Below are 16,351 nucleotides of genomic sequence, written 5' to 3'. Positions count from 1 at the left end.
AACCCCATAGAATAAATAGACTACGCCTACGCCAACAGAAGCGAAAGCCCGGGGTCGGTCGTACTTATTGAAACCTAGATTTGAGGTTAGGTTAACCTACAATTAAAAAATTTGAACGACACGTACCGTACTTCTCCGGAATGACAGTAAAAAAGTGTAAAAAAATCTCTTTTAATTCCTAAAAACGGCTGTATCTGTTATCATTTGGCCTCTCCAGAACGTCGACAACTCGACATGCCGCAAACAGTACTTATTGACTCAGTTTCGCTCCGATGACATAAAAATGGCGGTGGCTTTCGCTTCTGCTGGCGTAGTCTCTTTATTCTATGCCGGTTGATGCCGGTGGGTCCTCCCAAGCTAACCTAACCTCCGTCAATCGTCAGTCGTCAGTATTTAGCATCTTCAGTCTTGGCCGGCATAGAAATTCGATTAATAATCCAGTTTATTCACTTTTAATCAATCTAACCAATTATCTGATCAATGCAGCTTACCTGAAATGTCGACCTGCAATTTTTTTGCAGTGAAACACGTATCTACCCAGTCACCTCACCACTAATCTAGATGCCGCCTCAAGCAGAGCCGCAACAGCGTAAGCGAATTTTCATTTTTCATCTATATTCATATCACTCTAATGCGAAATTGAGTATAATATTGTGAGCTCAAAGGAGGATACTTCCTCTCAATTTTAAATGCTTGGAAGAGGGATGTGGAGGAAAAAGTAGGTGGGTTACACTTGGCTCACACTTTCCGTGATCCAGAGGCTAGAATTAGGAATGCTCTGTTCAAGGATTGACTTCAGGTGTGATCCAGTGCATGGCGATTCTATTATGCTCCCTAGCATGGGTCTTAGCCTCCAAGTGCTAATAAAACAGCCAAATAGTATCAATTTTTGGCTGTTGGCAGGATGCCAAGCTTCTATGCGCTTCTATCTTCTTCTTCTTTCTATGTGCCAAATGAGAGACGAAATGATAAGAATGTTCCTAACATTTCCCAACATCTATTGTCTGCTTAACCTTCGTAGGTACCTCTCTGTCGAAAACTTACGCATGGTTTATATTGTGTTATTCCAAACTACGGTTTCCTATGGAATAGAAGTATACGGTGCAGCCTCCGACACCATTCTCAAACCAATAATTATATTAATGCGAAGTGCGATTAAAGTTGTATTGAATCTACGTAGACGATACCCCTTCGAAGAACTTCCCTCCCTCTTAAATGTCCCAACTTTTAAATAATTATACTTTAAGGGACTCCTAAATCTACTCCCAACAGAGATACCCAACTTCCATTTAGCAAGCCCAAGAGCTGGGGTCAGTAGATCAGGTGATAGGCGAGCAATTCTACTGACCATACGACTAGCACTGTCTGAGAAAAATATTGCCTACAATTTGCCTTTGGTGTTCAACCTACTGCCTGAAGCCTTTAGGCGTAGGTTGATCACCGAGGGCAGGTTGAGTGCAGCCAGTCTTCTCAAAGAGTGACTTAGTGACGTTTCCTAAACTAGCAGTAAGTTGCTTCCACCTTCCTAAAGCCAAATACGACATCCTTTTATTTCCCTCTGTGTATCCCGATCTACATATACCGACATACCTACAAGTTTTCATGTCTCTCTACGCCTTCATTTCTGAATTAACAGTAATTAGGGTCTTAAATTTTAGTGTGTTTTTTCTTTTTCCTCTTCTCTTTTGTTTTTTACCTTCTTATATTGTCACAAAGTTAAACTAATTACATATAAGACTGAGCTAAGTAGGCAGTGGTGCCAATCGTCTGATATGATCTCTTTTGTTTCTGTTATAAATAGTTTATGTTTTACTACTTTTGCCGCACGAGGCTAGACCTCTTGGCAAGTTTATTTTTAGTGGCTTTAACTTAATTACTGTACCTATAATGTATTTTCTTTATTAATAAATGAAATCTGAATCTGAAAACACTCTTGGAGTAAAAAGAGTTTTTCCTCCTCACCAGCGCGTTTGTCATCTTTTCTTGGAACAATTTTCTCCGTTCTCAAGCAACAAATTAAGTTGCCACCAATGGGTTTTATCAAGCTGACTGCCGAGATCAGATGGATGTACAAGGGTTGTCAAGTGAACTAGAGGTGGCTAAGAATGCCTTCGCAATAAAACAAATTAATTTTCGTTTATGTTTCCACATCTTTTTCTCCTATGAAACCCGAGGGGGAAAAAGTAAGTGGCTGGCCGAAAAATGTACCCTGGACCTGTAGAGGGCGAGTCACTGCCGCTAGCCACTACACCAGTGTCTAACACAGAGAAGGTAACAAACAAACCTATCATATGCGCACGGCCCACCGCAACCTGAAATACAGGGGTTAATTTTACCCTTTTCCAGGGGGCATTGGCAAGAACGCTCAAAGATGTGTCTAATGGATTTTCATGAACTACAATTTGGCCAAATGCCAATCGATTTTGAGGAGGCTTGAGTGGAAGGTCCTCTTGTTAGACCAAAAAATCACAAAATTGTAATCCAGATGATTAACAACAAGTCAATATGTACTTTGTTTAGTTCCCAAAATGGTTTCCCAAATTTCCTTGTTACAAACTTAGTTTTTTATTAACTTTTTGCCTCATTTTTTGAAATCTTTTTCGTATTTCTGAAGTTTTTGTTTTTTTCCATTTTTTTTTTTTTTTTTTTTTTTGGAAAGGGGAGAGATAAATTGATGCTTTTTCTTTTGTAAATCATACATACACTATCTTTGTCTCTAATGAAAATTATTATCATTGCCTTGGAGTTTCTAGGGCTCTTTTCTACTGATCGTAGTTAGGAGCATACAGCAGGATAGAATTAATAAATAAAAAATGTATCTCAGTTGTAATATTTGAAAATTAATGTTGTTGTTTTGTTTTTTTTAGAAAAAAAACAAATGATCATTATTGTTAGAAATGTTCCTGCAATTGATAGTACTTACAGGCTGAAGAAATGAGTCATAAAAATTCTCAGAAATGTTGCTTATTAGATTTCATTTGAAATAATGTAATGTGCCAAAAAATCTACAATCTTGCAAACTGAGGCGCTTGGTAATGTACTAACACCACTGATTGACATTTGTTTACTTTTCAGCTGCAAGACCAAGGCAGTCCAGCTTTGGAGAGATGGCTATTATATTCTTTGGAGCTAGTGTTCTGGGTCTGATATTCCTAATCAATATCTCGGTTCACAAAGTAGAGGAGGGACATGTTGGTGTCTACTACAGGGTAAGTGACCTTCTTTCCAAAACTTGATTGAATATTCAGCTGAGGGCTCTAAATTATCTGAGAGCTATTGATATTCCGTAATTCATGAGGCTTCTTCATGTTTGCACGTTCGACGTTACTCTTTCTATCTTTATCATGGACATCTGCATTGCCAGACAATAAACAGAGTTTTTACAAAGTAAAGAGTTTTATTTTTTAAGGAAAATTCAAGCATTTTTAGCTATTTCCACATGATTAATTATGAATTGTATTTGAATTATTTTCAACAAAGCGGGTTCCTCGCAAGTAAATGTTTGTTGTCTCAGGAGTATTTTATTAAACGTACCAGTACATATTATGTTTAAATCCCTGAAGTCTTGTCCATGCGCTCTGATTTTCCAGAACTTTAATGGAATAAGTTAAAGCTGAGTTACAACTCATTCCATCTATGCACAGAAAAGGGGCGAAAAACGATGCGCAGTGAAAGTTCCGCGAACTGGTTCTGGCAGAGCTTTACGAACCGTTGCCAGTGTGGACGAAACCTAAGAGGTATTAAATGTAAAAGTTTGGCAGATTCTTGCTCTTCTGCACGATTGTTAGGATCAATGGATGAAATTTCTTTTACTGTACTTCTACCCATATGTTCTCGTACTTTTACCTTAAAATTGGATCATGAACCCTTAAAACAGGCACACACCTCCTGTTGATCAGAGATTCAAAGAACAGGAAAATCAAACAAAAACTCCAAAAATGTTACACCTACTTGAGGTGAAATAAGTTCGATTCATTCCAAAAGAAGTCCTAATTAATTCATCCTCTCACAACAAGGCCAAGTTCCGTGCATGCATGTCCTCTTACGGAAATTGATTGTCATTGAAAGAATTGAAGTGCATTATGTCAGATTCAGCCTAAAAATCAAGTTCCAATTATCCTTGACAACTAGAACTACAATTAAAAATACTTCTAAGCAGAGCTTATTCAATAAGTTTGGGAAATGCTAAGTGGAAGATTTGGCTTCGTTGTATGCAGATGCTGCTTTCTTGGTGACGAAATAATAATAATAATAATAATTTATTTTATTTGTAAATGCACATTTATAACGGCGAAAACAAATATGTCAAAATTAGTTAGGATATAAGAAAAAAAAAAAAAAAAAAGAGAAGGGAAAAGAGATTACAGAACTTAAGCTAAATATTCTGCTACACTATACAAACACTTGGCAATAAAAAATTGTTTTAGTACATTTAGAAAATGGTTTATGATGATAAAATACTACCTCAGTCAAATTTCACTGTAATGAATGACAACATTGAAATTAATCATGTTTCGTTTGTGAATAAGGTTTTTCATCACCATCCATAAATTCATTACTGTGATTCTTATGTAATGAGCTAAAACATTTTCTGTGAAATAATCTCTTTCCAGTGAGGTAGATTCAATCCTTATTTGCAGTGAAGATGTTGCATATCTACGGTACTAAGAAAAGTTTTGAATTAGTTAGGCTTTCGAATTACAAGAGCTGGGCTCCAAAAATTAACAAGGGACCAGCTTTTTCCTTTGTACCAAGGAGAGTTCCGAATGATTAAGGTTCAAATTACGGGAGTTGACTGTACAGCAAGGCTGGAGTCGGTCAGACATTGTTTTACATGAACACTTTTTGTATTTTTTCAGGGTGGTGCTCTTCTTTCACACATTAGTCCGCCCGGGTTTCACATGATGGTGCCGTTTCTTACAACATATAGATCTGTTCAGGTGAGATTATTGCTCCAAAATTTCTTTCTTCAGGACTCAAAATTCCATCATCCATAATTTTTATTTTCTTTATTTTCTGAAGGTCCATAATTCTGATTTTCTTTTCTTTCAAATCTACTTACGTTTTTCCAGGAGTCTATTATTTGCTGTATCTTGTAGACTGAAGAAAATTCAAGCATTGGCACTCGGGTATAGCATAGAATCAAAAGCGTCTTTTGGGAAACAGTCTCTTTGACATGAACAATTAAAATTTTGATTTTTATTGCTGTCATTGCATTCAGTAACATCCTCTAGAATTCATCAACTTTATACTGACTCATGTAATTTACTTTCTCAAGCAACTTAGTAACCAACAGGCTGTTCAAAAAATGCCTGATTTTGCAGCAAAGTGTAGCAAACTTGAAAAGTGGTGGACGATTAGAGAAAATATTCAAAAAGTGATAACATGTTTCTAGAAATCTGGGAACTGAGAAAAAAATTTGAGTAAACTGCAAAATTTTAGCATAAACTTTAAAGTATAAGTGGAAATTGACCTATATGAAAAAGCGCTGTGTGGTAGAAAGTGGCTGGGACTTTTTAAACTTCATGTAGCTCTGGTTGTTCCAAAAGCCAATTAAAATTACTGGAATTTAGATGGAGTTTCTGAACTTGAGTTGAGATGAAGTGTCTTATTTCAATTCTGAGAATTTATTAGAGTTGTGCGTCACTTCACCTATTTTCACATTTGGCACTTGGGCTATGTACATAGCTCTACAATACAGATCCTATGCTAGATAGTTACGTGATACAAGGGAAAAAAAGAAATTGTTGTTTTAACAAGAAAGAAATCTCTAGAAAAATAAAGGTTGATTAATTTTTCCTCAGAGTAAGAGGCGTTTGTTGTCAAAAAAATCTTAAGTGAGGTCAGGAAGCCAGAAATTTTAGCTGTAATGCTTTCATCTAATGAATAGCAGGAGTAGTCTGAAAACGCTCACAATTTTTAGCCTTGCCAAGCTGTGTCATAAGTTCTATCATACCCATCTGGAACGGAACGCTATCATGCATATTTTCATAGAACTATTACCGCCAGCATTTCTCAGAAGTGCAAAATGGTCTGAAGCAGCAAATGTCCCTTGCAATGCCTCTTGTCTCTGTCTCAATGCCCCATGGCCAAATTGCTAATCCACCATGAGGTAAAATGCCCTCTTCCATCGCTAAGTGCCCATTTTATAGCAAACTTTGCGTCTAAAGCAGGCTGATAATTGAAATTGATTGACAAAGTGATAGACGAAGAGAAAATGGAGCAATCCTGTCGGTTGAAGCGGGTGGTTCCAATAGACATGAGAGCCAAGTAATAAACCAATTAATGGCAATTCACAAGGGACCCGTAGCATTTTGCTTTTCCTTACAATGGCACTTCAACTTTTAGTTCTCATGAAATCAGTGCTTGTAAAAGCTCCTGTCTTTTTTTATATCCTTTAAACATTGGTTTCTTCACACTTTTCAAGTTATTATTTCTTTCACTGTAAACTTTAACAGTATGATTTTCTTTAAAAATTTTTTCATTGCTACAGGTAACCTTACAGACAGATGAAGTGAAAAATGTTCCTTGTGGTACAAGTGGAGGAGTTATGATTTATTTTGATAGAATAGAAGTTGTAAATATCTTGAGCATTGATAGTGGTAAGCATGTCTTCCTAAATAGCTTGTCTCTCTCTTGATTACTATTTAATAGAGCTACTGTAAGATCCAGGAATTACCCTGAAAGTAGGTGTTGGTGAAGTTGAGTTGAGTGAGTAACGAGTTTCGGAGTTGTCAAAAGCTTAGAACAGCTTTTTTGATTGGAAAAAGAGGCCTAAATTTGCCATTTTAGAACAAACGTTTCTCATTAGTCTGAAGCTTATTACATCATATGAGGCAATGTCTCATGGGTTCAACCATCTTATACCAATGCTTCATGGATGCCGCACAATTCAAATCATGAAAAAATTATTCATTGAGAATAGGATGGTGTTATTTGGCGGTACGGTACCCTGACTAGGAAATCTTCTATGTATCACTAAGGTGCATTTACTGGTCATTTTTTTAACCGCTGACTGGAAAATTTCCTACCGAAAGGTGGCTTTACGGGATAACTTTTTTTGAAAAAATTGAATCTGCTTCTGACAAACCAACCGTCCAAAGGAAACGAAGCTCCGAACAAAAAAAACTAGTTCTGCTAGATGAGCCCTTGACCAACCTATGAGCAAGTAAAAGGTCGTGTAAAAGGATGTGTTAGAAGAGCCTGTTTGTCGGACAACACGAGAAAGGTCCAAACAAGAATAGATTGTTACTGTAATGTATTTTTATTCTACTTCCATATTGTACTCTGCTTGACTCTTTCTAATTTCTGTGAAATGAAAATCAGTACTCTACCTTATACTGCTCGATTTTTAGTAATCAATTTGATCTATTTTTTCTTCTTTGTTCAAACATTGAACCTGTCAGTGCCACTTTAGCGATACTTAGAAGATTTTCTAGTCAGGGCACCATACCGCCGAATAACGTTTTTGTTGAGGGTACTGTGCCACCAAAAAACGTTTGATTCGACAGTACTGTGCCGTCAAAAAACGTTTTATCGGATGGTATCTATCGCCAAATAACCTTTTCGTAAAAACAAATGGCTCATTTATTCACTTCAAGCGGCTATAATATCGCAAGCAGTCAGGATGCATAATTTCTCGTTTCTAATGCGACCTGGAAGCTAATGAGCAAATGCAAATGAAGAATGTATGGCGGCCAATTCTTCTGGGGATGTCTCATAATAATTGGTTAGAGTTATATTTTTCCGGTTGAGACAGCGCAGCATTGGATTTTTGGTGATTTTGAAAGTTTTTCTACGTCTAAAATTTAGATTAAAATTTATTAATCGGAAAAAAGAAGGCATTCTCATTTTTAGGTATTTTCTAAAAGTGAATCTCAATCAAGTGCTTTTAGAAATAAACTAATACCAGTAGTTCCTCATCGGAAAATGCAGTCCATTATTGCTGCACCATTTTTGCAAGGTTTATTTAACCTGTACTGAGGCCATAAGCAGTTCGTTGTTTGTCCAAACATTGAAACAAATAAATACTTGAAAGGTCTTTTTTCAGGATGGTTACATATGGGTGAAACGTTACACCTCAATTAGATCTCTAAAATCTCTCTTTTCTAAAAAAATAATGAGTCAGTTAAGCTCAGGAGGGATTTGCCTGCAAATAGTCAAATCTTTCAGTTTTCGGTACGAGAAGAACAATGCGCGCGTTCAAATTTCACGAAAAATTGTCTCCGTGGAGATATAACGCTTCCTTTTTAGGGGTCCTTGAAAACGTGTTTGAACCGACCGCCGTGAATCTTCGAATCTATACGCGTCATAGACGGGAAGATGGCAGCGCCGAAGCCGACCTGCTTACTATCACCACGCTGCCAATGTTGACATCACGATTTCTCGTTTGAGGTTAAGTAAGTTCTGTGTGAATGTTTCATATCCTACGTACATCTGTATCGCATTCTGATTGAAAAGCTTAGAGAATTAAGAACAATGGATATGAATCTCAAACAAAGTAATCTATATAACCTCCAAGTGGCCAACAAAAACATACCGCCAACGCGACGCCGCTGTGTATTCTTCCACTACGCATTCCGCCGCCATATTGATCGTGACGTGTACATGCGAAACCTCCTAGCGCGCAGTTCAAACGCCGTTTTAGGCCACCCTAATTTTTGGCACTTTCGAATAAACTTTTCTCCCGTTTGCAATCATCAAAAAAATTTAGGAAAAAAACTGTAAGCTTCGGTCATTTACTACTTTCAAATGACACCAAAAAAAAAAATGACATAACTGACTCATTGCCCCCATTTTCTGTGGTCAGTTTGTTTATTATTTTTACATGTGTCAAATATTTCGATGGCTACAGTAAAAACAAGCATCTCTTTTTTGCTGTAATAAAAAACTTTCAATTATGTTTTATTTTTTTTGAAAGGGATCCAACTAAATATCTCTTTGAAGTTGTCTTTGATTGCTTTTAAATGTGTAAAAACTTGACACCAAATTTTGAAAAAAACTAAGGGCTTGTTTTCTCTTAAAAAATAAAATATGAAAGAAGATTTTCAACAGTGCAATCAAGATAAGCAGTTTTCAACTGTAGCCATTGATTTGCCAAATGATTTCAGATTAATTCAAATTATTTAATAAAATTCTCTCTTTTTTTCCAGTTTATAGTATTGTAAAAAATTTCACTGCTGATTATGATAAGGCTTTGATTTTCAACAAGGTCCACCATGAACTGAATCAATTCTGTAGTGTTCATAACCTTCATGAGGTAGAGAAAACATTATTCTCGTCAATCTTAGCCACTTAAAATATTTAGCAACTAGTTTCATAGTATGTAATTGAATTAGTAATTTCAGTTCTCTGGCAAATGATGAATGAGAGTTACTGGCCAAAATGGACGTATTTTAAATCTATTTTCGATGTATATAAACATCTTTGAACAACTAATCACATACTTCCATGAAACGTTTTAATATATTTCTGCCTTGTCGGCTTAAAATCAAGCCATTTCACCCGCTTTTTCAAAGTTTAATATGTACTTTTAATGTTCACAATAAAACAAACCAACAAACAAAAAATTTGAGTTTCCTAATGCTTTTTTGAAAAATGTACATTCTTCATGGCCAAAAAAATTGTTAAAACCTCAACATGTATCTATCTTGTTACCAATTGTTAGTATGTAAAAGCAAATGCTAAATTTCAAAAGCCGCCAGAACATGACTTTGGAGATTATAAACTTTTTTCAATTGCAATAAAAATATGGACTTAATGTTCAATGCACTTTGGATACTGTGAAGAATGCTGTTTCTTTAAATAAAACTTCAAATGATTCAAACGCTCAATATGCACACTTTTATTTTTTCAGTAATTTTGATTGCATTTCCAAGTCTCTTGCTAATTTACTAGGGGTGCAGAAACCACCAGATTACGTAAGTTGCCGATTGCAGTTCAGTCATTTGAGGAAATTATGAAAGCGGTAGAATTTTTGTCGCTGCATTCATTCTAAGCAATAGTACTTTGCAAAACAGAAAACTCTTAAATCAACAGTTTCATGCAAAGGAAAGAGTGAATTGTGTACTGCACGATGATGTGAAGGCTACCACAAAATTTGTGAGAGCAAAGAAATTTCTGCACCCTCAACTTTTTCTCGATCATCATCTCTCATCTTTTGTAGATGAATGGGGAGCATTCTTTCGAATACTACTCTGAGGCTGTATTAAAATTTAAAACATTTAATAATGTGTGCTATCAGTATTCTATTGCACCAGCTGAAAATGTAAAAGTAACCAAAACTGAATTTAATTTCCTTTTCCAGGTTTATATAGACTTATTTGATCAAATAGATGAAAATTTAAAACACTCTCTACAGAGGGATCTTAACGAAATGGCACCAGGCCTCATAATACAGGCAGTGCGTGTGACCAAACCCAAAATTCCTGAAACCATCAGGAAAAATTATGAACTCATGTAAGTTGATGCTCTTTCTTTCTGTTTTATCGCCATCTCATTCTTCATAATATTCTCCCGTTTTCAGTACCAAAAGCGATTGCTGGGCTGATAAGTTTCAAATTCAGTCAGTGAACCACCAGATAGGTTTAGAAATCAATCATCAATTGAATCGGCTCGTGCGCAAATCGCTAATGTCCATTTTTTTCAATTTTGAGATTTTTGGGTTTTTTAAAATACTCTTGGAGGTCAGACACACTCATTAATGTAGTGAAAATGTTTGTTCCTTAGGTTTGAAGCCCTTTTCAGGGGGGGCCGTGGTCCGAATCATGCGAAAACCGCTAATGTCCATCTTTCGATATATGCCTCATTATACTGTACAACAAACCAAAATAAAAAATGTCTCCTGGACGACATTAGGTGATCCTTATGAATTTTTAATACGCTGAATCCGAATATGACCTCCGTTTTTTTCCATCACCCTCCAATTTTCCGGAAAAGCCGATTTTACTCGGAAGAATGACCATTTTTAGGCATTTTCAGTGTTTTTCCGACTGTTATCCCCTGCAGAATGTGGGTAAAATTTTTTGTAGCTACGAGATTCAATAATGCCGATGTCTTTTTAACTGATGAGTCCGGACACGACCTTAATATTTCCCGTTCACCTCTCAGTTTTCCGGGAAAGCAACTTTTTCCCGGGAAAATGAGCAAATCCGACGTATATTTGTTGTGCGTGCAATTTATTTTTTTTTAATTTTCCTGGACCCGTGGTAGTGTGTTTCTTATGTATTTTGAGCTGCCAAATCCGAATATGACCTTGGTTTCTTTCTATCACACTTCAGATTTCCAGTACAGCCGAGTTTTCCGAGCCTAAAATTGTGTATTGTAAAAGCTGTGTCGGATCGAAGTGTACCTACTCAAAATTCATTGTATAAATGTCTCCGATCTGTAATGCATCGATTCCTTTGTATTTTGATCTGTTGAAGTCAAATAAGATCTCGGATTTTTCCGATCACCCATCATTTTTCCGGAAAAGTCGCTTTCCCTAAGAAAACGTTCTTTTTAGGTATTTTTGCAATGATTTTTCTGCTCTAAGGAGTTTCAGAAATTCTTCGGTGGGTGATAACGAATTTCTAAGGTCATATTTGGGTTTTTCAGCTCAAATTGCATGAGAATCGATGTATCACGCATGCGGAAAATGTTTTGAATTTCCCTGGAAGTGGGAACAGTCCGGAAAAGCTTTTGGCCCGGAAAAATCGGACCTTCTAGAAAACGGGGGGGGGGGGGGGGTCGTCAAAGATGAGTGAAGGTCAAATTCGAGTTCATTGCCTCTTAATACAGCAAGAGAGACCTAAAGAGGATCTCGGAAAATTTCTGAAACTCCCTAGAGCAGAAAAATCATCGTAAAAATATCTGAAAAGAGCGCTTTCCTAGGAAAAGCGACTTTTCCGGGAAAATGATGGGTGATCGGAAAAATCCGAGATCATATTTGACTTCAACAGATCAAAATATAAAGGAATCGATGCATCACAGATCGGAGACATTTATACAATGAATTTTGAGTAGGTACACTTCGATCCGACACAGCTTTTACAATACACAATTTTAGGCTCGGAAAACTCGGCTGTACTGGAAATCTGAAGTGTGATAGAAAGAAACCAAGGTCATATTCGGATTTAGCAGCTCAAAATACATAAGTAACACACTACCACGGGTCCAGGAAAATTAAAAAAAATAAATTGCACGCACAACAAATATACGTCGGATTTGCTCATTTTCCCGGGAAAAAGTTGCTTTCCCGGAAAACTGAGAGGTGAACGGGAAATATTAAGGTCGTTTCCGGACTCATCAGTTAAAAAGACATCGGCATTATTGAATCTCGTAGCTACCAAAAATTTTACCCACATTCTGCAGGGGATAACAGTCGGAAAAACACTGAAAATGCCTAAAAATGGTCATTCTTCCGAGTAAAATCGGCTTTTCCGGAAAATGGAGGGTGATGGAAACAAACGGAGGTCATATTCGGATTCAGCTCCTGAAAATACACAAGAATAATCTTGTTTTGCCTGAAAGGCATACTGAAAAATATGCGTTTTCGATGTTGTAGAATGGTCCACGCACAAATCATGCGAAAACCGCTAATGTCCAGTTTATTGCCGGGAGTTTTGTGATGAAACTTATTTTAAGTACCGCAATGGTCCGGAATATTATTTTTTTAACTTTATGTGAATGATAATCTACCGCTTTAACATCTCTAGAATGAATTTTGAAAGTATCAAACGCCTCCAAAGCTCGGCGATTTGTACGTATCATGCGAAAACCGCTAATGTCAAGAGTCCTTTCTTTTTAATTACTTCATCCCAGACAGAGGAGGAGCTGGAAACTGTAAGGGATCCTTTTCTACAATCCACTCTTGTAATAATCAACTTCTGAACATTTTTTAATCCCGCATTTTAAAGGCTTCTACAGTTTTTTGCAGTTTACTCAAAATAAGAGAAAATGGACATTAGTGGTTTTTGCATGAGCCGATTCAATTATTCACTGTGTTTTTTTTAATGAGCAATATCTTCATTAATATCGGGGGTAGAAACTAGGCGTTTGAGCAGATCACATCACATTTTGCTAATCCATAAGCTTAAATTTCCAAAATACGAGTGACTAGGGCAGCATCCCATTACTCAGATTTTTGGTTGGGTTTTAGATTTAATAGCAAGAAAAGATACTTCCATGTTGTAGAGTTATTGCTATAAGCAGGGTGGGAGATAATTTTGGGTATTTATTTTAATTTTTTATCTAAATTTTCAGGGAAGCTGAGAAAACCAAATTATTAATCTCCGCACAGAGGCAAAAAGTCGTTGAAATGGATGCTGAGACAGACAGGAAAAAGGCAATCATTGAAGCAGAGAAAGTTGCCCAGGTTGCAAAGATTCAATTTGATCAAAAAATAATGGAAAAAGAATCAATAAAACAAATATCACAAATAGAAGGTATGTTTTGATGTTGCTTTCATCTCTGAGAAGTATGTACATATTCCCTATAAAATGCCTAGGTGAAGAAAGAGAAAGAACCAAATTTTTCAGAAGTAAATTATTCTGACTCTATGAGAATATCTAAATTTAAAGCAGGAAGACAACATGAATTTCGAAGTGAAGGGAAAGTATGAATGAGTACATACCAGAAATGAGTGTTATTCAATGTATCTTACCTCGAGATACTTTACCGTTGCCTTCTGAGAAACCTACTACCAGATTTTTCTTTTTGTTTTTCTAAAGTCTAAATGAAGTCATGACTTTGGAAGAAAGTTGCTCTACTTGTTTTCAAGTTTGAAGTTTCCATCAATGAAATTGGTCAAAGTCATGGAAGTGGTTCACGTCATGTTTGAGAAATCGGAGAAATGTAAAAGCTAAAATGAGAGTCTTCATGCGTGAATAGATTACTAACTGCCATTTTTTCTTGTGAAATCTCGTACGTTTTTATTGCTTGGAAAAAAGGAATACGGAAATACTCGGAATTGAGGTATTGGTATTATCCAATAAAGAATTATTTCATAAAAATTTTGGAAGAAGAAGAAAACTTCGAACCAGATCACAGTTTTAATTCTTTAATTTTGCAGTTCAAAAAATTTAGTTTTCAGATTGAACCATCCCAAATTTTAATCTGCCTTTTTCTGGGCTCATAATTTATTGTCACATTATGTAGGTATACAAATCTGTACACTCTAAAATGAATTAAACCACTTTCAGTTTAATTTTTGAGGTATCTATTTGAAAGTTTTCCATTGATAATTCAAATCCAGATCGAGCACAGAACTTTGTTATTTTAACAAATAGTATTGTCCTGAGAAATTCGTAGGAATAAAAGAATACTTGGAAAGAGAACAATTCACTTGCAGTGCATATTCATTTAATAAGGGTGCATGCTGTTTGAAATAAGCACGGGTGTGTGGAAATCTGATGAAGGCTGAGCCCCACAGTTCCTTCATCTACCATCAAATTTTTGCAGGGCGCAGTTTGATGGTAGATGGTGCGCACCAGTCACCATTTGATCGGAATTTGACGGGAATTAGATTGTGTAATCAGGCCATAAGGCGTATTCATTTTTCCTCTCACAGCATTGCCATATTTCAACTAAATTTGCCTCTTTACTCTAAGCATACACACTGTCTTTCTGAATTTATAAAGTTTTTACCTCTCTCCCCTCCATATCTGTTTTTTATATTTGCTTCTCCCCTGAAAAATTTTTTCGTCGGTTTGCCAGATCTTCCACATTTTACATAAAAAAAAATATCTTGTTTCATCTATGTTTTGTAAAAACTAAGAAAATTTGAAGAAAAAGAAATCAACTTGCTCCGTTATGCTGGATCAGAGCCCCTAGAGTGTAACATAATTTATGAACAGCCCGCGAGTAATCTCATCTGTGGATAATCACAAATTGACAGGATTTTTCTATCTTTTCAGTATGTGTGCATCTGATGTCGTCCTTGATTTGTTTCAGATGCAATCCATGTCGCAACGCAAAAGAGTCAGACGGATGCAGATTTCTATAATAGGCAAAAGTTAGCTGAGGCTAACGCGTTGCTGCTAACCCCGCAGTATTTAGAGCTGAAGAAATATGAAGCAATTAGTAATAATACAAAACTCTATTATGGACCTGATTTGCAAAAAATGTTTCTCTTAGGTACTTGTAATAATGATCTTGTGAAAAATTAATACAATTCTATGTTGTTTCCAGTCTTCTGAGTTCTATTTTCCTTTGCATTACAGTTAGCTCTGAAGATCTAAAATTAATTAAAACTGTATAAGGGTGGTTTTGATTGAAAGAAAGAAAATGCCTGTCTTAAGCTTCTTGTCAAAAGTTTTAAACAAAACATAAATTTAGCAAATCACTTTATCTTTTACAGCAAACCTTTATTTTTTTTAGCAAATCACTCACATTTAGCAATTAAGCACTAGTGCTCTCGAAAATAAAAAATGCTGGAAGTAAAAGTTGCAGATTTATTCCCCATAAATAATCCCCTATAATGGGGGGGGGGGGGGGGGGGTTGGCCCATTTTCTCAACTTCACTGTGGTGTATTGGTTTGTATTCATCAACCTATCAGTGCGAAAATTGATTTTTTTAAAAATTTTATGTAAGATAAACCATATTACAACCCTGTAAAAATATCTTGCCACTGCCGCATTTTGATGCAGGAGTCCGTCACTTTGTCAAAGGGGTACGTGCAAAACGGGCCATTTCACGCTCGTGTCGGATACCATTGAAACTTGCCCTATTCATTCATCTAACAATGCCCTATGTTTTCCCAAAGTTCCAAGTCCCCAAAAAATTTTGGGGGGAAGTGGCGGGGGGGGGTCAAAGTTGAAAATCCGCTAAATTTTCGCGAATTTTTTACTCGAAAACTACTAAATATTTCGAAACGCGGTTTAAACGAGCGTTTTCAGTGTGAAAAGAGCTTTCAGAAAATGTATAATATCATAGGGTTTTGTCGACTTAAACTCGAGTTATCGCCTCCGAAATGCCGGAACGCTATAAAATGACCCGCTTTTTTGTCACGTTCGGGCCGATCCCAAAAATACTCCATTTTTAATTTCTTTGAAAAACCGATATGTTGTTCCTGACTCTCTGTGGCACCTATATGTCCTTACCGTATCCTGGGGAAACGTTTTGTTCGTGAGTTATAAGCGCTGAAAGGGGCGAAGGTCGGGAAAATCGGCCATTTTAAACTAGGCGCGTCGCATGGGTTAGAAGGAGAACGCCCCCTCCTGCTCAGTTCGGCGAATCACACTCCTCTGCCGACCTCGCATTGTTGCCACATGTGTCCTGATCCACAAACAAAACGTTTCCCCAGGATACGGTTTAAGACATATAGGTGCTACAGAGAGTCAGGAACAACATATCGGTTTTTCAAAGAAATTA

At 36.5% G+C, this 16,351-nt stretch overlaps 1 protein-coding gene across 1 annotated transcript; it reads left to right on the top strand.

The window, feature by feature from the left end:
- The first annotated feature begins 349 nt into the window (after nucleotides 1-349).
- Nucleotides 350-15,170, top strand: LOC109038619 (erlin-2-B). The gene is made up of 8 exons (XM_019053725.2): nucleotides 350-589; nucleotides 3,076-3,209; nucleotides 4,860-4,940; nucleotides 6,494-6,602; nucleotides 9,153-9,259; nucleotides 10,307-10,458; nucleotides 13,243-13,424; nucleotides 14,932-15,170. The coding sequence occupies exons 1-8, from the start codon at nucleotides 562-564 to the stop codon at nucleotides 15,144-15,146; spliced, it is 1,008 nt and encodes a 335-aa protein (XP_018909270.1). The 5' UTR covers nucleotides 350-561; the 3' UTR covers nucleotides 15,147-15,170.
- Nucleotides 15,171-16,351: the final 1,181 nt, after the last annotated feature.

The sequence above is a fragment of the Bemisia tabaci genome, chromosome 5 (genome assembly GCF_918797505.1).
Source record: "Bemisia tabaci chromosome 5, PGI_BMITA_v3".
NCBI classification, from domain to species: domain Eukaryota; kingdom Metazoa; phylum Arthropoda; class Insecta; order Hemiptera; family Aleyrodidae; genus Bemisia; species Bemisia tabaci.
The sequence above is the reverse complement of the archived record's forward strand: the minus strand, read 5'-3'. Positions and strand labels throughout refer to the sequence as shown.

Coding starts and splice junctions, on each gene's coding strand:
- LOC109038619 (XM_019053725.2), top strand. CDS start 562: ATGCCGCCTCAAGCAGAGCCGCAACAGC. Junction 4,941..6,493: donor CAACATATAGATCTGTTCAG/GTGAGATTATTG, acceptor TCATTGCTACAG/GTAACCTTACAGACAGATGA. Junction 6,603..9,152: donor TATCTTGAGCATTGATAGTG/GTAAGCATGTCT, acceptor CTTTTTTTCCAG/TTTATAGTATTGTAAAAAAT.